Below are 23,209 nucleotides of genomic sequence, written 5' to 3' on the forward strand. Positions count from 1 at the left end.
TTATACACAATCTATTAATCTATTTTCCCATATACTAATATTTGGTTTTTCATATAATAATTTAATAATGGGTGTGTCAAGCATAACATTAACTCTCAAACACAACTCTGCATTAACATCAGTGCAGATTCCATCATAGAAGGTTCAATCAGCCTCGTTAGAATTCTTAGTTTATACTAGTAATTGAACTTCATAATTATAAAATTATGTATTTAGAACAGAGAAGTTAGACTCCTTTTGAACCAAGTAAGGCTAATAATGAAAAGTATGAGACAAATGAGTTAAAATTGTCTTTTATTCTGTATTTTCCAAAACTAAAATGAAATGATGTCTCTATTGATTCTCTAGCTGTCTTACAATATGAGGGAGACAAATGAAGTGTCGCGGGGCCTTACATTTTTGGCCGTTGGGAAAGGCGGCGCACATGTCCAGTACAATCAATTGAGAGGTTGGCTGATGGATACCCTTCGCTGCACAGCACAAGCACATGTAAGCTTTTCTAAATGGATTTGGTTACTTTAAATACTTTCAATGGTTAATGAGGATATAAATGATTAATTTTCTACTAATATTATTCATAATTTATCATACATTTGCATGTTTTTTTTTGTTTTTACATTTATTCTCTTTTTAAGATAATTCTTTTTGAGATAAATTTCTCATTAAATTCAAAGTTCTGAACATCTTTTTTAAAGAAATTCAAACCTTGATTTATTGAGGGATTAGTCCCTTTTATTAGATTAAGTATATCAAATATTTTATATAAGACAAGCTACATGAGGTAGAAAGCAACTTTTAATATTGTTTTTATTCAAGATTAAAGACTCAAATTTATAAAGTTTAATTTTAATATAAGAAACATTTATATTATTATTACATTAAAACTCTTTTTAACATAGGATATATTGGTGATATTACTTTTTTATTAAATCATTTTTTAATTTATATATTTCATATTTTTTATATTTAAAAACACTGGTGTAATAATACTTACAAGTATTTTAAAAAAACATTGGTAACTTAATCTTCATTTAGTAATTTTTATTAATTAATAAATATGATAACTGCAAGACAGAAAAAAATATATTATTAAACATATGGGCCGTGTTTCTCGCTACAGCCACATCGAAATACTGTTGTAGAAAGCTTTGTGTTGTATTGTGGCTGAGCCACCACAATTCTGATTCCTTTCTCTTCTCGGCAGTTTGCTTCCTCCGTAGCAGATCGTAAGGTAAGTCTCGCGCTTTGTCCTCAGCCTGTGTTCTTCTCAACTTGTTTACTATTTTTGTTCTCTGAATATTTTCGGTTGTGTTTCAAGTATGGAATAGCAATAGGGTGTTTATATTAAATTCTTTCAATTTCACTTCTTCTCTGTTCTGTTTTTAATTGAGGATTTGGGTAAATTTTATTAAGTATTATATCCTTGTTTGCTATTTTAATTGAGGACATTGTCAATGTGTTAAACTCAGCACTGCTAATAGGAGGTGGCAATGAAGATTGATTTGCCACACATAATTTGATATATTTTTTTTGAGCTTGAATTGTCTTTGATGGTTTTTAGAGTTAGTGTTACTCATAGGGAAATGAGTTATCTGACCCATGCTATTTTTCACCATTATATTGCAGGAACTTTTGCCTTGTAAGTGTAACTATTGGTACCATGGTGTAAACCTAAAGCATTGGAAGAACTGAAACATTGCCTTATGAAGACTGTGGGAGTAGGCTCTAGTAAAGTGACATTGTCTCTAAGATAAAATTCTCAACTCAGAAAGTAAGAGTGCATCCTCTCTGTTCTCTGTCTAATTGACCCACAGATCTTTTTTTATTTTTGTCTTCTAAGTTTTAATGAGTTTTGATCTCTTCACCGTTCTTTATGTTTTTGATTCCTTGACTTTTGTTCTTGTCCACTTGTGTGCGCTTAGCTTGAAACTATGACTTTTGACTATTAATCATAAATATGTCGCTGATAAAAAAATAATCATAAATATGTCTTTAATTTTGGATTTTTTTTAATTTATATTTTTACCGTTTATATGTGTGTAGTATTAATTATTTACCTTGCACTTATAATCTTCAATGTAGTTTTTGCCAACTGTTATAGGCAACACAGATTTTTTGTATCAAGGGTCTCAATGTTGTTAAATGGTGGCAACACGGATTTTTTGCCAACTGTTATAGGCAATTTATGAAGGGAGGCCTGCTATGGCGGTACCACAGGCCGCAATGGCATGTCTATATGATAGAAGTTTGGGCTTCTGCCGTTGATAACACTGTTTGGGGCTGGCTGTTCCTCGTGGCTGTTTGGAATTAATAACTATGGGTGCAAGTATAAGAAAAATGTTGGTTTTTTTCTCTTTCTTTTCAGGATGGTCATATTCTCAATAAGTAATGCCAGATATACTTATGTGCATGATCAGAAATATCCCTCTAAAGATGTTGACATACACCATATAGTTTCAAGGAGGAGTAATGCTAAATATCTCGTGTATGCCACAGCACTTCTTGTATTAGCATGTGCCTTGTATCTGTATGTTCTTAAGGTATGTCTTCCAACTTTTTTATTTTCCAATGACTCAAGGATTTTGAAGATTTTGTGGCTTTTACCTTCTTCCTATTTTACTGATTATATCTCTTCTATTAACAGGGAAAATCAATTAGTTTTGTGTATTACAGCTTGCTTTTTGACATATTTCTTGTCAAGTTGTTACTTGGGAAGCCTGTTAAGAAAGGTGAGGACCTGCCTAGCAGGGTTTGGTGTTCTGAAATATTAACTGTTGCTTTTATTGTAACCAGGAACGGGAAATATATTCATTTGATGCATGTTTTAATTTTAAAACCTCATTTTGTCATTTTCACAATGTAGTTTTGCTTGCAGAGTCTGTTGTGATTATGCCAGCTTTTGGAGTACAGCTTGAGACTCATTATGTGAGGTAATGCTTTTTGTTGATTGATTATTCTGTCAACATTCAACATTTGTTAAGAGCTCGTGTAAAGCCTAATGTGGGAATATACATTTTGATTTGTAAAGGATTGTGTGCTCTGTAATTATTTTCTTTTGAAGAAAAGATTGGGAAATTGGAATGCATGTGCTAGTTTAGGGCTCTTTTGGCTGTTTTTACTTGAGAAACAAATTATTATGTACTCTCTTTGCTTGTTTCATACCTGTCATTGATATTTGAACTACATAAATGGGTTTGTGATGAAAATATCTTACTTCAAAGTCTTGTTTTTGGCTGCCAGGTTATATCTAACTTGTTTTCAGCTCATTTAACTAGTAACTTGCTTGTCCTTCATACTGACACTCATAACTCAGCATGGTTTTTCCATATTTGATACTATTAAATACTTATTTTGTCTTTGGATACTTTGCTGCAGTGGAAAAGTCATCCGATACTTTGTTCCCATTGACAATATTCTGAAACCTGTTCTAATAGAATGTGTGACTCCAGTGACTTGCTATTGGACTCTATCGTTGATTATTCGTGGTGAATCAGAAATGGTGTTAGTTTTCAAGGTAAAGTTACTTTACATCTAATTAGTTTTCAGTTTCCCCATTTTTTCACTATTAAAGATGGAAACACTGTTTGCCAGATTTTTGAAAGCTAAAAATGTGAGAAGAATTAATAGCCTAAGAAGGCATTTATTTAACATCCTGGCTGGTTGTTTAAGGTCTTTTAGTCACTAAAGTAGAATCTCTAAATCTGTTTTGCTAGAACTTACGCCCACCAGTGAAAATGTTGGTCCATGTCTGGAAGGCCCTGTGTGCTGCAACTGATAGTAAAGAAGAGACCTGTACTCATGCAGAATGAATAATTGACAGTTATGGCTTATGTACTGTTTCTGTACTGGTGTGTACTCCCCATCATTTTACGCTGTTCTGTCACATTGAACACCAATCCTATGTAAGAGTAGGATTGGATTTCAACATACATTGGAAAGTGAATTTTTTGATAAACCACACTCTTCTCCAGTTGATAGTTTGGGACGTGCGTTCACTATCAGCACTCCAAGGCATTGAATTTAGAGGCCAATTGGCTCTACCTTTTGAAACTGCATACTAAGTAGCTTATTTATAACTAGGTAGAAATTTTGTATCATGACCTAGGACTGATAGAACTAGTATGTTTCCGTGAGTCTTTTGTAACTAAAATAGAGCACAGGTTCATAATTTTTTGCTCCCTCAATGCTGCTGATAGAACTAGTATGTATCATGACATAGGACCTAAAAAAGGTATTTCTGATCAATTAAACTCTATAATTTAATCAAAATATCAATTATAAACTTGTTTTTGTGCCAATTTAACAATGGAGTAAAACAACTTGTTTTTGTTGGGTTTCTTGGTTTTTATGTAAAGTATTATCTCATTACGATGTATAGAATGTCTCCGCAACAAATAATTGTGAAAGTCTCCTTCACAATTGATGTCGATGATAGTAATTTATGGTTAATAGATAATATTTTTTTAGAAGAGATAATATAATTTTTTTATATAACATAAAGCATTATATATATATATATATATATATATATATATATATATATATTATTTTATATAAAATCAAGTAAAAATAATTAGTGAAACTATCAAATTTTCTTTTTCCAATGTTTTTTACTCATTTTATAAAACATGGGGAAACGCCATCCTCAAAATTAAAATGAATCTTTTGAAAAATAAAGAAATAAATGACTAATCGTATATTTTGATTGCAGTAAAGAAAAATAGTTTTTAGCCAAAAAAAGTAAAATATTGTTGCTGATTCTAGCCACGCTCATAACATAGTCTATGACTAATTGACTATGGGTCTACAATTACTTAATTACCCTCCTCAAACTCAAAAGTCAGAACCTCCAAAGTTAAGTTAGGGTTTTTGGGGGTGAAGTTGCGCTTCCGGCACTTCCACTTCCACTTCTTCATCACCATGAGCAGGTCAGGCCAACCACCGGATTTGAAGAAGTAAGTCTTTCTCTTCATTTCTTTTTCTTTTCTTAAAAAAATTCCAAGTTTTGATACACTCCGTCGGTATTAATATGCAATTGTCTGTTCTTTTTGGGAATGCGGCAGGTACATGGACAAGAAGCTTCAGAGTAAGTCTGCTTTGCATTTTTTTTTTTTTTTTGCTTCTCTTATTCTCTATTTTTACATGTTCGTTCGTGTCTTCCTTTTGTTTTTGTTTTTGTTTTTGTTTTTTTTTACATCATACGAGTTTTTTCAAGCTGGAGTTTGTTTGTTTATAATTTTTTTTGGATCTAGGGATGCATTAAGTCTTTTTTTTTTTAATTTGGTTTTTGTCTTGTATCTCGTTCTTATCTTTGCACAATGTTTATTCATTATTTACGAATTCTGCTTGTGTTTTGATTGCTCATTATGTTTATACATGAACATATGGGTTAAACAGAAAAACTTGAACCTATAGATTCGTAGATCTTTATATTTGAAAAAATGTCTTGCAATCAGGGGCGAGAAACTATACTATACTGAAATGATTGGTATTTATGTCCCCTTGCAGTTAAACTGAATGGAAATCGCATGATTGTTGGCACTCTCCGTGGCTTTGACCAGTTTATGAATTTAGTTGTTGACAACACTGTGGAAGTGAATGGCAATGAGAAAAATGACATAGGGATGGTGGTGAGTCCTCTTCTCATTTTCTTTGTGGTCAAGGTATAGCAGTGAGCATGGATTTTAAATTGATAATTTTACCCTTTTACTGCAGGTAATCAGAGGAAATAGTGTGGTCACTGTTGAGGCGCTTGAACCCGTGAACAGGGCCTGATTACTATTTCTTGTAAACATTTATAAGTAGATTTTCTGGTTTCTGTGTTTGAACAACGTAGCTATTGAGAGTAACATGTAATTGTGAATCTTAAGAGTGTCATGTTGGCTGCTAATTTGGGGTTCTTTTTCAGGCTAAATTGTCAAGGCGGGATGCCTTCTATTGTTTTAGTGTGTTGCCTGTGTGACTTGACTCAATTGAATATATCCCTTTTAGCTGATTTCTCCTTATTGCATCTAACGTGAAAATTTCTCTGTGCTCTTAAGTATAAACCAGGGTTTTTTTTTGGTGAATCAACCTAGGGTTGTTGATGGAGCTGTTGGAGTTTATACAGTATATGTGTTTGTCTAAGGAATCTTTATTTGCTGTTTATTTGCTGTTACCAGCATAATTTTGGTTAATTTTAATTTATAAAAAAGTTTTTTTTTCATTTTTTTCTTCTACAAGTGTTTATTTAGAAGTTAATCTAAATGGGAACTTAGGTTATGTTTGGATTGTCATTTGAGGCAACTGAAACGGACCTTCTGCATTCCGAGTGAGAGCATAGAAGCAAAACTACCGTGTCATTGGGTATAATGTACAAAAAAACTGGTTTCTGAATACACTTGGTGCATGATTGATTTGTAGTTGAAATTATTGTGACATACCTTTCAATGCAGATCTAACTGATGAAAGCAAAAACAAGGGTCTTGATCCTTTGGTAGAATTCCTTTCGCATCAAAAGTAATTTTGCATCAAATTTCCAAACATGTATTTAATCTCTCAAGTTTGGGATGGACGTCCACTATTAGAAGTTAGCACCGCAAGGTGGGGTGGGCATGGTCGGTTCGGATCATATTCATGGCATATTTTTATCCGCACTGATTAATTTCAATTGATTTGATTTGGATTTTTTCTAGGTCGAAGTGTGGACTAAGTGCGTGACTATGAAAGATGGAAAAAATTAAAGGGGCTTGGCTAAAACCCTAAACTCTAGAGGTTAATAAAAATATTAAAAAAAAGATTATGCAATTGGGTAGATCGGTTTGAGTCCCCAAAATCAAAATCCAATACCCGCATCGAATTATGTGAAGATAATTTACTTGAACTGATTTTTATAGTGTTACGCATACTCAGTGCATTTAATGGGAAGAAGAAAAAAAAGTCAAGTAATTCACTTTTCCTCTGCGCTCAAATTCAATCTATTATCTATTATTATTGTAAAACTTTATCAAATTCAAACAGAAACATAAGATTCGCTGGAAATGGTGTTATCCAGTATTTCTCCATATAAGCACTGAAGCACAGTTGCTTCATTATTTTTTACTCCCTCAATGTTTTCTGTACACTCAGTTACAAAAGAATGATTTTGCAGTGAACTATGAATTCTGTCAAACTAATCTCCCCACTGGTAGTAACAACTAACTTCGTCCAAAGACTCAAATTCCTCTAGCAGAATTTAAACGCTGTGCTGCACGTTCAACGCGTACTGTATGTCTACGTAATCCATGGCACTCGTCACTTGAACACTCATTCATCAGTCGAAGCTTGGCTATCTGATTATGCAGTGCCTCCAAGTTGACTAGAGGAACAGTTGCTGGTCGCCCATGAGCACACTGCACAGAAAATTCCCATTTTGTGAAAAAATGCTTCCTTTCCTCTCAATAGATCCACAAACATGAAAACGTATATCTTACTTGGAAACAAAGCGATGTATGTTTTAGCTCTTCAACTATAAAGGAGCATTCTGATGGTAGCAATGAGTCCCCAAACATAATTGCACCTTCAGTAAAAGAGCATTATGATCAAATTAAAGGAATATTACCGATGACTGCAATATGCCCTCCCAAAATAAGGAAATCTGACAGGATCGGATTGCCAACAGATAGGGGTTTCATACGTAGTATTGAGGTAAAACAAAGGTAATATCATACGTTTCTGAAAATAAGGAGACATTTCCCACGAATAATTCAAGTCCATGGGATTGTTATCAATACAGCTTTGCACACAATTATGTATCTTGTTGAGGTTAATACAATTAGGCACATACCTCTGCATGCTTTCAAATTTAGCACTCGTAAGACAGATGGTGGCATTGTTGATGATCCATCAGTGTCAGCAACCTGGAAGGTAATGATAAATTGGAAGTTAAAAAGACATAAAACATCCAATTTCTAAAGGGAGATAACTTAGAAAGGGATCTTATTATGATGTTTATAACCTGCTGAAGAAATTCTAAAAGATCAACATCATTTAATTTGACCCCTAAAATACACGGTACGTATAAGTAGTTGTAATTAAAATCAGTAATATGGAAAACATGCAAGGCACGTGGCACGGATTTAAAGTTAAGTTGACAAAAATAAATCCAAAAAATTAATGTTTTCAGCTACTGAAGAAAAATTGAAGGGCGGAAAAAGAAAGTAGTGTTGACTGCAATAAGTGTGACGACCATTTGTGGTCTGTTGAGGATATCCAAATTCCTGCAAAGGCAAACAAAATTATAAATTAAAAGAATTCAGAATAACAAATTGATAGAGTTTTGACATAGTGAATTATTCTATTATTTAATTTGAGCCCAAATATATGGTTTAATTGGAAGATAGAAATTTTTAGGTAGAAATCTTACGTGATCTGAGATGCATGCCAGGAACAAATAAATAACAGATATCACATAACTATGTAATGCTTAACATAAATTATCTTCTGACAACCTTGGTCAAGGTAAATATGCAAACTCTGCAAGGAAGCCAGAGAGGTATACCTTCCAAAGGATTCAGAATTTTGAGCATGAATGGTGCAGATTCAGCCCCAGTCTTTAATCTTTTCACTATAACTATGAAGTAGTTGATAACCAATCTCCGGCAATACCTGTATCATCACTATTATGCATCTTACAAGCAGCGTAAGAATTTTAAGACTCAGAAAACATGTCATAATCGGCATTCACATTAAATTCTCTAATTCATAGATGCATACCAGTTCCTGTTCAGCACCTAGATAGGTTATTGCTTTTGCTTCTCCTGACAATACCTAAGTATTTGACTAGTTTCATAAGTAATACTGGAAAATATTTCTCACATAATCAATATGAAGAAGTTTACCTTTTGACACAATTCTTCCAGTCTGATTCTTTCATCTGCAGCATGCTGTAAAAAGAGTACTACTATCATTGTTAACCAACTTTCCAGCAGCGCGTTTATCATATCTGTTAGCAGTTAGAAGGCATTTCTGGAGCTTTATTTATTTATTATTTACTGTAATGCAATTGAGAAAGGCGGAGAAATGGGTATGTATGGAAGAGGTAAAGGATGTGTAAGGACTGAGGAAAGATGCTGTTTGAAAGGATAGAGTTTTGATAAATAGTTGTGGTTTACAAGCTTTGAGCGACGCGAGGGAGTTGACTAGTAATAGACTGGTCTGACATAAAGGTTTAACCAGAGGGGACTTAGCTCAATGTGTTACTCGAATCAATTTATATGCAAATAACTGTTATGCTTTGTAGTTTATGCAAAATTTATGTGTCATACATAATTGTTATTATTGAGGGTATAAGGTCCTCCAATCTTTGGGCTTAAAAATGATGAAATTGTCTATAATGGTGGCACGTAGAGGCACAATTTCTATCCCTACCCTCCCTTAAGTTGGGTCTTCCTCGTGGCTCACCAAACCATCACCCTTCTTTACACCCCCAAGGCAAAATGCAGATAAAACAAACATGCAGGATGTGCTGCAAATAAAATACAGGAACACTGATTTTTTCCATGTGTAAAGATGCAATTGCATGCATCTAGGGCAATATAATTAAAGTGTTCCTGAGTAAAAGTATATATGCAAGCAGATTGATAGGCAGTCAAACATTAAGATACAAGGAATTGTATAATTTCTAAGAGTTTCTGGTCATGGACATTTCCATTCAGCAAGAGTTTCTGCTATAATGTACAATAGACAGACCTGATCAATAACAGCAAGGGTTCTGCCAGCCACAACTAGAATGAACTTTTTATCCACCTGATGCAGAACTTTAGCATCCTCAAGGCATTTCTTACTGATAGTTTCAGGAATCAATGAGTCTCCAGCAAGATGCAAGAATCCAGAAGAAATGTCAAGAATATTGTTTTGACTTTGAATGTTAGCCAGTTTATCATTCTTCTGTGCAAAGGTCATACTAATTGTCAGATCAAACAGTCATCCTCCATACTAATGAATGTCTTCTATGAAAACATAATAGGCCACTAAATATTGACAACGTAACTGTAATTTTGGGTGAGCAGTTCCTCCATTTAGTCCCATAATCTAGGGAATCTTGCACACCCCTAGAGATCAATTCTGAAATACCAGATAGTATGGGTTTAATAGCAAATTAACAGTTGAAAGATAAGATGAACCTTTTAAAAATATTCTACTATTGATCATATAAACATGAAATAAATTGTATTCATAACCCAAAATAGAATAACAACTAACTTTTTCAATGTACAAGATGGTGTAAATTACAAAACTTCCACATTTGTTGGTCTTCATTTTTGGCAGAAAATGCTAAACAACAAAGAAACACCCAGCTTTACACAGCATAAAGAAATTAATTGTAAAGAAACTTATTATTTTAGAAATAAATTAGTAGCCCAAAATTATCTGTAAAGATAAGCCAGCTACTAAGCAATAGATTTTCCCCTCACTGCAAATTCTAGGCTGGGCAATTTGATCATGGCTCTGAGCAAAGACTAATGTATTTTAAATGAGCTCATCTTGTCGGACCAGACTACAGTTTTACCCACACGTTGAACTTACCCCCAAATGGAGCACTGTTTTGAATGTTGAAACTTTCAAATCCATCAATATCTGTAATGTCGTTAACCTGCATATCTCCCAGAACCTCTGAAGTTCGTTTCACATTAATTCTATGATCAGGGCAAAACCACAAGGGTCAGTAAGAATTTATTGCCAACATTTAAGCAGCTCTTATGGGTCAATAAGATTATCCTACTTGAATTCTTGCAATAAGAATTCTTCAGTGCTATGGTGAAGACCAACCGGAGACTGTTGAGGATATTTAAAATTACTAGCTTCTGCAGATTCAAAAGCATCAATTCAATTTGTGCTATTTGGAAATGTTACTACATAACGAAAAGGGAGCAAAGGAGAAAAAACAAAGGAAGAAAATGAAAAACCTTGATGATTGAAAGCAGGGTTGGACACTCGGCCAATCTGTCTGTTGCCTATCATTTCTGAAGGATGATTTAAAGAGAAAAACTTCCTTTTGTATGATGGATCCTTTTATAGTATCTAGATATTTCTCCTAGGTCATCTTCAATATCAGTTGTATGACAAACACCCAATGCAGATGCTTGAGATGAGGGTTTTTGGTAGTCAGGATGCCATTCAAAATTTAACAACTGATCATCTGACCCAGAGCTTCCTATTTGTAATGCTGAATAGCATAAATCTGGAGGGAGACAATTTTCTTCAGACAATGCTCTAACGAGGAAATCAGAATCTTTAGACATCTTTAACTTTTTTGTGACTTCTGGACAGGGATGGGCATATAAATCCTTACCACTTCTATAATCCTCCTCTGCATTCTGCTTGCTCCAAAAGCTATCAGTTTGGAGTTCATATTCATCATTTACAAACAAAGCCTTCTCATGCAGGATACTTCCTAGCGTAGAGCATCTCTTTAGAAAAGGTTGTTGCAAATCCTCATTAATCTTTACATCATAACCATACCCACTGCAGCTATTATAAAGCAAATCATCTTCAAATGATTCATTGATCACATCAGCTTCTACTTTATGGAATCTTCTTCCATGTGAAGAACTCGGTGCATCAAAAGGTACATCAATGTTGAAACTTTCTACAGCAGGAATTTCACCATCAAAAAAGTTATCACCTTCCAATAAGCTATTGCTATTATGCATCAACAAACTATTATGCTTTCTCATCACAGTGGACGTGCACTTGGCATAAGAACCATCCAATAAGTTGCCAGAATAACCAGTCTGAAGAAGAAAGTCTCCCTTACTTTGTTTCTCTTTGAAAATTGTGACCCCTAAGTAATCAACATCTTCCCTGTTGGATTGATGACAGTCACCTTCAATTAGATTGTCTTAAGTAGAAAAAAAGAGATCTAGGCAATCCTTACGATTGTGGTTTCTAAACTTTGACATATCTGCATCAAAGATATGACAACAATCTACAAATGTTTAAAAGAGAAAGCAAACCACTGTAGCCTATAAATCATTTAAGCAATTTTTTTCTGTAAAATAAGGACCACATTTTAATCTTAAATATATGCAATGAAGAAAGGCGAAACCGCAAAAGTAAATGGTCAAAATTAATCAGACAAATTTATTGCAACTGCAAAGGAAACTATTTGATAAACAAAGGTATAAACTTCACCTGATACTGCTAAAATGATGTTGATCTTCTACCATGTATGTGGCTCCATTGGAGGGATCTACGGTAAGAATAGATAATAGAAGCATAAAAACCAGTAATTCATTGTACTATATATCAATATGATGCAGTGGGAGGATATACCACAAGCTACGTTTTCCTCCCAGAATTGTTTGATGGCCTTCACAATGAAGTTTAGTATAGGAGCCCAATCCTTAAAATGTGAGGGAAAAACAGACAATCAGATTTATGTAGTGTGCATGGTTATGATAAAATAATTCATAGTGAAATTCCAATATGGGAAACAAAATCTCTGATCATTATTGCTTCTTGGAGTTAATTTACACCACCCAGAGTACATGAAGTATAACATAAAAGCCTGAATCTAGACCAAAACCCTACAAGAATTGTTTGATGGCCTTCTCAATGAAGTTTAGTATAGGAGTCCAATCCTTAAAATGTGAGGGAAAAACAGACAATCAGATTTATGTTGTGTGCATGGTTATGATAATATAATCCATAGTGAAATTCCAATATGGGAAACAAAATCTCTGATCATTATTGCTTCTTGGAGTTAATTTAAATTTACACCACCCAGAGTACGTGATGTATAACATAAAAGCCTGAATCTAGACCAAAACCCTACAAAAATCATTTATGGAAACAAGAATGCAGTCTCGCCTCATTGATGTACTGAAAAGATAAAATAAGTCATGAAAAGGGAAGCCAAGAAAAGCTATACCTTAAATTTAACAGTTTTTGATGGCTCAAAGGCCAAATCATACAAAGATCGGGGGCAACTCAAATTCAAGAGATAAGCTGGACATGGTTGACACCTGGTTCTCTTCTTGTTTTGGAACTCTTCATCAGTATTCCATGAGTTCAGATGCTCAAACCTATTAGCCAGTTGACGCATAAGCTTGTGAACTGGGCCCTTGCAAACAAATTGTGAGTTGGCATCTAACCATGTTAAGGTCAACAGTACACATGTTTAAGGTTTTTTATTCTTTTCAAACATCAACATGTCTATTGTCCACTCTACAAATAATACACTATTTAAAGTAGTAGTCACATGGATACAGACATACTGCAAGGCCTGCAAAAATGCACCAAAAGTTAGGGGAGGGCACCCAGAAAGAATCTACATGTAAGCAAGGGTAAGATGAGATAAACAACTGACTTTTTAAATTAGAAATATGAGTCACCTTCGTATCCACAGTATTGCAAGGACCAGATATATATCCAGAAAGCTTTATGATATCATTCTCAACTTCTAAATTGTGAAGAGAGCTTGTGACTTCTACTCCAAAGCCACTGGTTACAAGTGACAGAGGAGAAGAAGCAGAATGGGTGCAAAAGAGCTCATCCTCTCTATATATGTAAGGTATAAAAGAATGTTAATAAACCAAGAAAAAGAAGATTCAACTTGCTTTGAAGTGATGCAATATACCTTTCAATATCAACAACTTTGAAGGAAATATTTGGGCACACGAGTGCAAGCCACACTACACAGTTCTTGATTGATTGCAGTACCTTATTGGGACTTCCAATTCAGAGATGGAACTCACTAGTCAATCCAAAAAGTTGAAACATAGCCATAGTTTTCATACAAGGTAACTATGACTTCAGAATACATATGACTTGTATGGTGGAACAAGAGAAAAAGAACCTGGATTGCATGTATTTTCTCTGAACTGGTTGGTTGTAAAATAAATCACGGATAACAACTGACAGAAACAAGGTCTTAATTAGCAATCAAGCCATCATGCTAAAAGAATGAGAAAAAAATGTCATCATCTAGAAAGGAATTTCTATCCGGACAAATGTAATGAATATGGGCAGATATTGAAGATTGCTCAGTGAGGAAGAGAAATTATAAGAGCAAATAATTTAATTGCAACCAAAAGGAAAGATTTATTTTCAAATGGGGGAAGGAAGCCAAATTAAAAATGGTCTAATCTAGCTATAAATCAAGTAAAAGATTGCCCTATAATGGCAATCAATGGTCCCAATTAAACAGCCATTCCATTTACTAGATGAGATTTAACAAATAAAACTGCAATTCATAGCGAAAATTAAGTTGCTCTAAGAATCTAGCATTATAAATAAATAGTAATATTTAAGGAAGGAATGCTATCAGGAAATATTATTTCCACAAAATCAGCTTCCAAAATTTTCCCTCTGGTTCCTTGAAAAAAAAATGAAAATAGTAAAATTACAAATCGCTTATTTTTCTAAAGCTCTCTTAGATAACTCAGAAAATAAGTTATTATTTCTTTCTCAAAACAACTTGAACCAAACATGCATTACTAATTTTGATCATTAATTTAGACCATTTGTTATGTACTTATGTTGTCCACATTAACTTCATTTGAGTTTCTCGTGTGTGCATGTTTGTATATGTAGTGTCCTGGTGTCCCATATTTTGGACATTAACCATGTTGGAGTGTCTGTGTCCCGGTTGTATCTAGAGTCCATGTCAGAGTCTATATATACTTCATAATTAGTACCAATACCAACATGTCAAAATATGTGTTATGATACCAACCAGCTACAAAATACGTGATAAACAATTGATTATAAAATTTAGCAGCTCAGAATTCAGATGGCAACTATCTTTTGTGAAAGAAAAGAGGAAGAGAAGGAAGATTGAAGAATCCCATAAACCCTAGCTAAATAAAAACCAGATAATTAGTAGAAATGTAGAGCTAAAGGAAGAATAACAAATTCAATCCACAAATAAAATTAAGTAAAACTAATATTCCTCTACTAATTAACCAAGAAAAGCAGCAGATTTATGGAAATATGAATGGCATCTAAGCATTATTAAGTGTCATTTTCAGCATACAGGGAAAAAAAAGTAACTGTCAGATTCACCTAAAGTATTACCTGTGGTGCCCATTTCCTTTCTATCATCATCAATACCAAGATATAAGCACTTGCACCCCTGCAGACAATATAGAAACACAAACCTTGCATCAATAGCAACAATGATACGAATAATGTCTCCCTGAATAAAGCATAGGAAGTTATCCCCACCTTCAATACTTTTCGATATCCATTTGGCCTTCCATATGTTTTCGTCACAATTTCCAGCAAAGAGACTTCAGATATGGAAGCTAAAACTTCCCCGCGAAAACCGAAGTTCTCACTCGAGGCATTCAGGTCAACCAAATTAAGAAATTTTGATGTTGCTGCTTGTTCAATATACATACATAATAACATTATCAAAGGCGGCAAGGAAACTGAAATTCATGGAAGAACTAATTAAAAAAAAAAAAAAAAAGGCTCCCTTCTTTTCTTACATTTTATGCAATATAGGCTAATAAAAAGCCACTCATGTAGCTTCTTGGATGTTGAGTTTGAAACATTGCAACAGACTGCAATGGTCTGATCACTTTAGTTACCTTTATTAACTAACTTTTAGAATCAAGGAACGACAAACTCCTTTTAATACAATTTTCCAAACACTGACCCCAAGGACAGCTGCATATACGAACTAAAAGTATTGTAACTGAGAAATTTAACAAACTATAATCACCTCCACAAAAGAAATTTGAGAATACAATAGGCAAGGTCACTCAGTCATCTGGCTTACTACATAAAGATAATTTTATCGCGTAACAAAGGACTGTTACAAAGTAGGAAAACCTTAAAACAATAAAAAAAAATCTATTTTAGGCGCTCTAATCACAACATACCTTTCGTTTCTTTTAATGAACATAGCTTGAACACTGCTGTGTTCAGGAAACGACCACCAAAAAAATGGAGCATGCAGGCACAACAAATGCACCAACTAGTCGCAAGTTAACATGGTAGAAAAAAGAAAGAAACAACAACAATGAAATGCACACCATATCTTTCTCCCACCATTTCCATCCCATCTCGAGGGATTCCACTTCCTACAAACACATATATTGATCAAAATCATAAAGAGGCCAAAACCTAAATGTGCCATGTAGCTCCAAATTTTGAGCACAAAAAGATAAACAGAGATCCATTTCTACAAAAAGAACTATTAAAATTTTACCATCATCAACAACTTTCAAATAGCAGCTCCCAGTACTAACAAACACCGATACCTGAAACAGAAATAATAGACAGACAGCTCAATTGGTATAACCCAAATTCTCAAAGCTAATGAACTTTTAACTTCTCTGTCTCTCCCTTTGTGGCACGAGCATCGAGGCTATTGAAAACTAGTTCCTCGACGACACGCGTGAAGTCGACGAGGAAAATGCCCGAACGCAGTGAGCTACGCACAGCCTCCGACAATAACTTTATGCTCGCCATTAAGCCCCCGCCGCCGCTGCGATTAGGATGAACATGCCCGATAGGTTCCTCGCCTCGCCGGCTCCTAGGGTTTCTGATCGGACGGTATCATTTGATCGGAGAAAACCTCGCGGAGAGAGCTCAGCGTGTTGCTATTTTCGAATTCTGCACAGAAATGGCGGTTTCTGCATGCGAAACTGAAACAATTGTATGGTATTTCAGTGATATATTTATTGGATGAAATCTTAATTATTAAAACTATTTAACTTATTTTATTAAAAATACTATAAAATTAATATTTTAAAAAAATAGACACTTTTATGTTGAAATTCAATAGAAAGAATATCTTTTCTATGGCTAGAGTTCTCTGCATCATTGTAATCCTAGGTAGTGCAAATTGTGATTATTATTTATTAATTGGTCCCTATTTTGACTTTTACATAAATACAAAAAGGTTTTGTAAGTAATAAAAATTATTATCTTTGTCCGCTTCTATTTCTTAGAGAAAGAAGATATCATAATTGTTTCCTTCATATTTCTAAACTAGAAAGTTGAAAACAGAAATTAGCTACTTAATTATTTATCTATATAAAATATAAATATACTCACTTTCACATCCGTCTTTTAGATATAATGTTTTTATTTTTTTGTGAACTATAAATAATATTTTATGTTTTCATTAAGTTAATTTATTTATACTGCAGAAAAAAAATATTTATTTCGTACTCATTTGAAATATTTTAGGTATAACTTTTATCTTTAGTTTATTTTAGGATAATATTTTGTTGACTCCTCACAATCTTTGAGTTATGAGAAATTCTCATTATGATGTTGCCTTAGTCAATGTTAATACTAATTTTTGGAGGCTACTTCAACTAAAGTACTCCTATATGGTCAATATGATATATTGACTTTATTATGTCTAGAATTGATTTAATTTTTTTTAAATCGTGCTATTTTCTATTAAAAGTAAAAAACTTATGTTGTTAACTTTTAATTTTTACATTGATTACACACATTTTTGTCATATAAATGCAAAACCAAACACATCCATGTCATTGCACCAAAATCTTGAAGCATGACACATGAAATGCTTAATACATGTCAATAAATTTCCAAAAATTAGAGAACCCACAATTTGTTGGTACTAGTTGCGACGATTTTAACTTTCTTAAGCTGTCTACTATTTTGTAATCAAAGCACATTCATCATCCCATATTATATCTATATTTATGCAACTTATATTGACCTCCAACTATACAAAAAGACGATTGGTTTTATTCACAAACACACAAAAAATATAAACTTTTCAACCAAACTACCACGTACATAATAGTAAAATGAAGACCTAATATAAACGACATTCCAATAAGTAGTTAACATTGGTTTGTCAATGTGAGTCAGTAACTAAGTTGAGTTTTATGGTTACCTAAATTTTAATGTGATTAACAATTCTGTTTCCTTCATATTAATTTGTCACTCCTTAACTATCTAACATTGTTTATTTTGGGTATCATCATCTGAGATAATGTAGACATGTTTGCATAAGATATTTTTTTATCCTTATTAAATTTCATTTCATCCTAGATCCGTACATATAAGAAAGTGTGTGCTTAATGAGCGTTAAAAAATTTGATTATGAATAAAATTGATTTTGGTTTATAATTTATTTTGAAGTTATGTGATTTATGCATGTTTGGGTGATTTTGGTTATAATTTATTTTGAAGTAAAATTTAATATATTTTTTTTATCTAATGTAGAAGTTACATAAAATTACTTCAATTCAAAATTAATTCCAAACTCATAATCAATTATGAAATCATCTCCAATATAAACCCAAATGTATAAAAAATTATCTAAAACCAATTATGACTCCAAATCAGTTTTGCAATATGAACATACACTCGAAGTATATTAAGTATATTTCAGCATGAAGTAAATTGGTAGCATGCGTATTACTCTTAAACAAACATAAACTCTCTCGCAGGGGTAATGTGCCTTGTGACATCAACCTCAAATTATAATAATAATAATAATAATAATAATAAAACCATCGTTAATAGTGTGATACACACATTTATTACATTTAACTTTATTTGTAAATCTTTTTGCTGAGCGCTAGAATGTCATTACATATGACCTAAACCATCACCACCAAGCCCAGTTGTGTTTTGAGGAGGAAACCACTGTAAGAATATCTCAGATCTTAGTCAAAATCAAAGTCAAACATCTCGTACCAATTTATAAAACAAGCTTGTGCCTATGTGGTTTTTCATCATTTTCCTTACTTTTAATTAAAAACTGTTCTACAAAAATAAATTCAAGATATATAAATTATACTTTTTAATATCCAACTAAACACACGCTGTTACAATAATTAATTTTTGTCTTGTATGATATTTAGGTTGTGCAGTTTAAAATATTAACTCTTCTTCCTCTATGTCAACTTTTATATAAACTATATATACTCCCTAGCTAATTAGAATAGAATAGAATAGAGTATGAGTGAATCGCACATTCTGTTGTTAAAAAATAAAATAGAATAGAATAGAACCTAAAATTTAAAGAATATTTTAATTTCATAAATATTAAAATAAAACAGATTAATTTCATAAATTTAAAGTGTTGCAGTAAACATTACTGTTGAGTTTGTACAAAATTTTATTTCTGTTGAGTGGTGTTGACAGAAATATCTCAAATATGTAATTATTATTCTTTTTGAATTCGAATGATCACATCATGACATCATCCTAAAGTTTGGTCAAAATGAATATCAAAACAACAGCAGTTAAAATAAATGATAAAAATACTAAATAGTAAACATTATAAAATAAATTTTGTTAATAACTACCAATTTATAAAAGTAATTTCAGAATAATTTACAAAACATGATTTTTCTTCTAACAAATGTATTCAAAGTTCAAACAATTCTGACAGTAAAAAAGCAGAATTATGGTGCTTTGAAATTTGTAAGAAGGTTGAAAAAATTACTACAGTAGTTGAAAAATGGAGGCAACGGCACAACACAAGAACGTTACAATGGCCGATCTGACCTAGTTTGACAGAAATCAGAAAAGTGAGTGATTGGCGTGTGTTCAGTTGCGTGCGTGTTTGCGGAAACAGAACTAATCCAAATTCCTTTCACTTTCTGACATCTCTCGTAAAACATAAAATAAAATATAAAAAAAATACAAAACTAAAAGTAGAAATAAAATAAAAAGAGAAAATTCTTTGATTTTATATTTTTCCTCACTCACGCACGCCCTGGATTTTCTTCCCCTACGCCTTCACCTTCACCTTCACCACCACCACCTATTTCTTATTTTCTCTCTTCTCGAAAACCCTAATTCATACGTCGCCGTTTTGTCTTTCTCTCTGAGTTCTCCACAGGATCAGGTACTCGTGGACCTCCTTCTCTGTCCATGCTTCCAAATTCGATCCTCAATTTCGTTCAATTCTGATTGATTCTCCTTAATTCCGTTGAATCCAGATTCAATTCCTGATCCATTCCCTTTCTGAATTTAATTGAAAACGTATCGAAATAAGAGTGTGTTTTTTTTTTTAACGAACACGAAGCTCTGTTATGCATGACTTTGCTGCTTTGGATACATAATAACTCTCTGAATTCAAAATTGCTCGTGTTGTTTGCTGAATTATGCATCCACGTGCACGCTCTTTTTTGGTTTCCTGAAGATTAGTGCTTTCTGTTTTGTTGTTCTGTTTTTTGTTTTCGTAATTGAGATAAATTGAATTGATTGTGCTAGATTTTGATTTTGCTTTGGCTCCTCTTTTTTTTTTTTTTTTTTCTGGTTAGGAACCGAAGCGTTGGAATGGGAGAATATGATGATAATGGCGATGAATCGAATTTCCATTTCCTGATGTGAGGAACAAAGCATCAACACCTTGGCTAGGTTCTTGTAGGGTTTGTTGAGAATCTTATAGTTTTTTTTTTTCTTTCTCGAATTCTTCTTCGCTTGATCGGGAATTGGAATTGTGAGTTAGATCAGGAAATAAGAGAGAGACATTTGATTGTGAATGGATTAGGAATTTAAATTGTCTGAAGATTTATTAATTGTTTTGTGAGAAGCAAGCATTGAATTGGATTTTACTTGAGGAGTAGTAGTATTATGGAGAACGTGTGTGATGTTAATCACTTGGATGCTGATGTTCTTTTGCCTCCTCGGAAGCGTCTTCTTGCTGGATTGAAAAAACAGAGTTCAGACGGTGATGCTGCTGCATCCCCACCTATGGTTGTTGCTTCTTGTGTTACAACAGTTTCTGAGGTTGCTTCCTCTTCCTATTCCAGTGAGTTTGAAGCCAGGCTTAAGAATTTGTTGGGTTCTCATTCTGATAACCCTAACCTTACCCCTGAGGAGGTTGTGGAGGCTTCAAAAGCTGCAGCAGTGGCTGCATCTAAAGCTGCAAAGGCTGCAAGAGCTGCGGCCAAGGAGAAGGCCGAGACTGCAGCAAAGGCAGTTGCAGCTGCCAAGAGGGCTTTGGATTTAGTTTCCTCCTTCTCTGAAGAGGCAGTGAGCAGCAAGGAGAGGAACCTAAAGAAGAACAAGCTCAAGAAGCACCTCCCAGTTCATCTCTTGTACAAAAAATACCAGCCCATTGAAAATTGTGGGACTGATGAAGAATTGGCCAGGAAGTTACATCGCGCCATGAACAGTTCTCCTAGGATCTCAAAGAATTCTCCCAATTCAGACTCAAAAGGGAGTAAACACAAGAAGCCCAAGAACTCTTCGAGTTTTGAAATGACTGAGGTTTCTGATGCCCGCATGGCACTTGGGCAGGATTGCTTATCTTTGAACAATGGGCATGCAGTGATGAGTAAGGTTGATTCTGAAGGCTCCATTCAAGAAGTGTGCTCAAACAAGGAAGATAAGAAGAGTCAAATGGAGATAACAGATAATGGGGAAGCAGAGTCAAGCCAGTCAAAGGAGAAAAACACAGAAGATTTGTCTTCTGTAGGTAGGAAGAGAGGGAGGGTGAAGCTAAAGAAGTTGCCCTTAAGCATTTGCACCTCCAAAGATAGGGCACAGCCAAAGGAAGGTGTGAGAGCTAGAAGTGCTCCATTGACTGAGATGAACACTGGTGGCAATCATCATCCTGTTGGTAACATCCCTTTGTTTCCAATGGAACCATCGACTGAAAGAGTGATTCCAATTGAGGCTACAACAACATGCAAATGCCAGGAGTTCAAGGCACCGGCTTGTATCAAACAGAATAAAGCTGTGCAATCATAATATTCAGATTCAGATTTAAATTGAGATGACTGGGGGCTAGAGAACTACCATTACAGAAGTTGATAGCTGAGGTAGAAATCATCAAGTTTTTTTTTTTTTTACATATATGGTCTTCTTTTTTTGCTATCATCTTTGGTTCTGTAATGAATTTGAACTGACTAAATGTAAATTTAGATTTTTAGTTGCTTGCATTACTTCTTTCGGTTCAAAAGTTGTGCTTCAGGTTAATTGATGGCCAAGCTTGAGTTTAGATAGGAAGATGCCATGAATTGAACAGCTTTTCCATTTGTGCTGCTTATAAGCTTTTTATTCCATCTCGCATTTGTATTGAGAATAAAATGAGAAAACTTGTTAGTCTTCTATTCATGCTTTTACCTTATTGTTGATTTTTCCTTATGCTCAAATGTCAGCTGCTGGTGTTTTTCATTTGTTGAGTTATTAATATATTTATATATTTATCCCTGTACATTTTAAAAAGTTCATTTTTTTAAAATATTTTTGATTTATTTGTCAATTTATAAGTTTAAGATGATATAGCATTTGCTATTTTATTAACTTTACTTTTATCGTTATTTTTAAATTATTTTACTCATTTATAAAGGAAATTAAAGAGAAAAAAAATGAAAATAATAGAAAAATAAATAATTTTTAAAAACATTGATTATATTTCTTAATTCTCACACAATAATTAATAATTTATGAAACGGATTCATTGATCAGAGATTTAGAAGTTGCTCAAAATATTCTAGTTGATAAATAAAGTGTTCTATGATTATCCAATGAAAAGAAACGTAACTACTTTCCGGCATTAAATAGGTGAGTTATGAAACCTTTATTGTGACAACTTTTGGAGAGATTTGTTCAGTAGTAGTACATTTTTTTACGCGGTCAGTCACTTGTAGTAAGTGTTACTCACTTGATTGTAGTACTAGTATTTAATAAAATTTTAAATATATTTGGGGCGAATACAAAGCAGCACCCTTAGAACATAAATTAATTGAAATGAGAATTTTTTATTAAAATGTGTAAAAACTCATATTTTTTTATGTTCTCACATGAACTTTACACTAAATAATTTTTCATTTTAATTTCTTAATCAATATCCTTAAAACATTCTTAGAAAAACTATTTTATTAAAATCAACCAACAACTGATATTGACTATTGCATGAGGGTATCGCAATACAACCTCCATTCTTCTGACAGCTATTAATAGAGTAGTTAGTGGCATTGATGATAAAGCCTTGGTATTTTGATTACTTGATTCGAAGGGATGTTTATATTATATGCTTGTCTAAAAGTAAAGAATGGGTTCATTTTCACTGTTTTGCTTTTAGCACAGTAGTATTTTTTTTTTTTTCTGGTACCAATCTTTTGCTTTTTGAGATGACTATTCCCTGGAGATGCTGAAATTAGTATCGCTAATATAAACTAGGCCTAACATTTGGATTTGCCCTTTTTTTTTTCAAAAAATGACTTGATGTTTTTTTTTAGATAGACTTGAAATTGAGGATATAAAACTTTGATTTTAGTATTTA

General features: G+C 33.4%; 4 protein-coding genes across 10 annotated transcripts; 3 read left to right on the forward strand and 1 right to left on the reverse strand.

Annotated features, from left to right (window-relative positions):
• Nucleotides 1–1,095: 1,095 nt before the first annotated feature.
• LOC100527050 (uncharacterized) lies at nucleotides 1,096–4,282 on the forward strand. Of its 7 annotated transcripts, none has more exons than XM_041006390.1 (7): nucleotides 1,096–1,231; nucleotides 1,627–1,771; nucleotides 2,102–2,540; nucleotides 2,645–2,729; nucleotides 2,864–2,930; nucleotides 3,376–3,514; nucleotides 3,714–4,269. In XM_041006390.1, exons 3-7 carry the CDS (start codon nucleotides 2,367–2,369, stop codon nucleotides 3,807–3,809), a joined length of 561 nt encoding a protein of 186 aa, XP_040862324.1. In that variant the 5' UTR covers nucleotides 1,096–1,231; nucleotides 1,627–1,771; nucleotides 2,102–2,366; the 3' UTR covers nucleotides 3,810–4,269. The 7 variants fall into 7 exon arrangements, with proteins under 7 accessions (XP_040862324.1, XP_014618965.1, XP_040862323.1 ...); XM_014763479.2 differs by having other exon boundaries at nucleotides 2,876–2,930; XM_041006389.1 differs by having other exon boundaries at nucleotides 2,366–2,540.
• A 327-nt stretch (nucleotides 4,283–4,609) lies between these two features.
• Nucleotides 4,610–5,995, forward strand: LOC100500333 (probable small nuclear ribonucleoprotein G). The gene is made up of 4 exons (XM_003537637.4): nucleotides 4,610–4,955; nucleotides 5,064–5,086; nucleotides 5,509–5,630; nucleotides 5,716–5,995. Exons 1-4 carry the CDS (start codon nucleotides 4,921–4,923, stop codon nucleotides 5,773–5,775), a joined length of 240 nt encoding a protein of 79 aa, XP_003537685.1. The 5' UTR covers nucleotides 4,610–4,920; the 3' UTR covers nucleotides 5,776–5,995.
• A 1,014-nt stretch (nucleotides 5,996–7,009) lies between these two features.
• On the reverse strand, nucleotides 7,010–16,648 carry LOC100780255 (DNA mismatch repair protein MLH3). The gene is given in 25 exon segments (XM_014763907.3): nucleotides 7,010–7,370; nucleotides 7,452–7,537; nucleotides 7,805–7,877; nucleotides 7,976–8,041; nucleotides 8,195–8,237; nucleotides 8,519–8,625; nucleotides 8,734–8,787; nucleotides 8,859–8,903; nucleotides 9,709–9,906; nucleotides 10,010–10,083; nucleotides 10,546–10,655; nucleotides 10,742–10,823; nucleotides 10,926–10,989; nucleotides 10,992–11,823; nucleotides 12,154–12,211; nucleotides 12,295–12,364; nucleotides 12,893–13,110; nucleotides 13,231–13,246; nucleotides 13,356–13,521; nucleotides 13,601–13,693; nucleotides 13,820–13,877; nucleotides 15,040–15,097; nucleotides 15,190–15,344; nucleotides 15,852–16,052; nucleotides 16,181–16,648. Coding segments are annotated over 24 exon segments (2,976 nt in total). The 5' UTR covers nucleotides 15,925–16,052; nucleotides 16,181–16,648; the 3' UTR covers nucleotides 7,010–7,193.
• Nucleotides 16,649–19,563: 2,915 nt separating this feature from the next.
• LOC100784719 (uncharacterized) lies at nucleotides 19,564–22,032 on the forward strand. Its single transcript, XM_003537641.5, has 2 exons — nucleotides 19,564–19,819; nucleotides 20,238–22,032. Exon 2 carries the CDS (start codon nucleotides 20,551–20,553, stop codon nucleotides 21,670–21,672), a length of 1,122 nt encoding a protein of 373 aa, XP_003537689.1. The 5' UTR covers nucleotides 19,564–19,819; nucleotides 20,238–20,550; the 3' UTR covers nucleotides 21,673–22,032.
• Nucleotides 22,033–23,209: the final 1,177 nt, after the last annotated feature.

Source organism: Glycine max, chromosome 11 (assembly GCF_000004515.6).
Source record: "Glycine max cultivar Williams 82 chromosome 11, Glycine_max_v4.0, whole genome shotgun sequence".
Taxonomy (NCBI): Eukaryota; Viridiplantae; Streptophyta; class Magnoliopsida; order Fabales; family Fabaceae; genus Glycine; species Glycine max.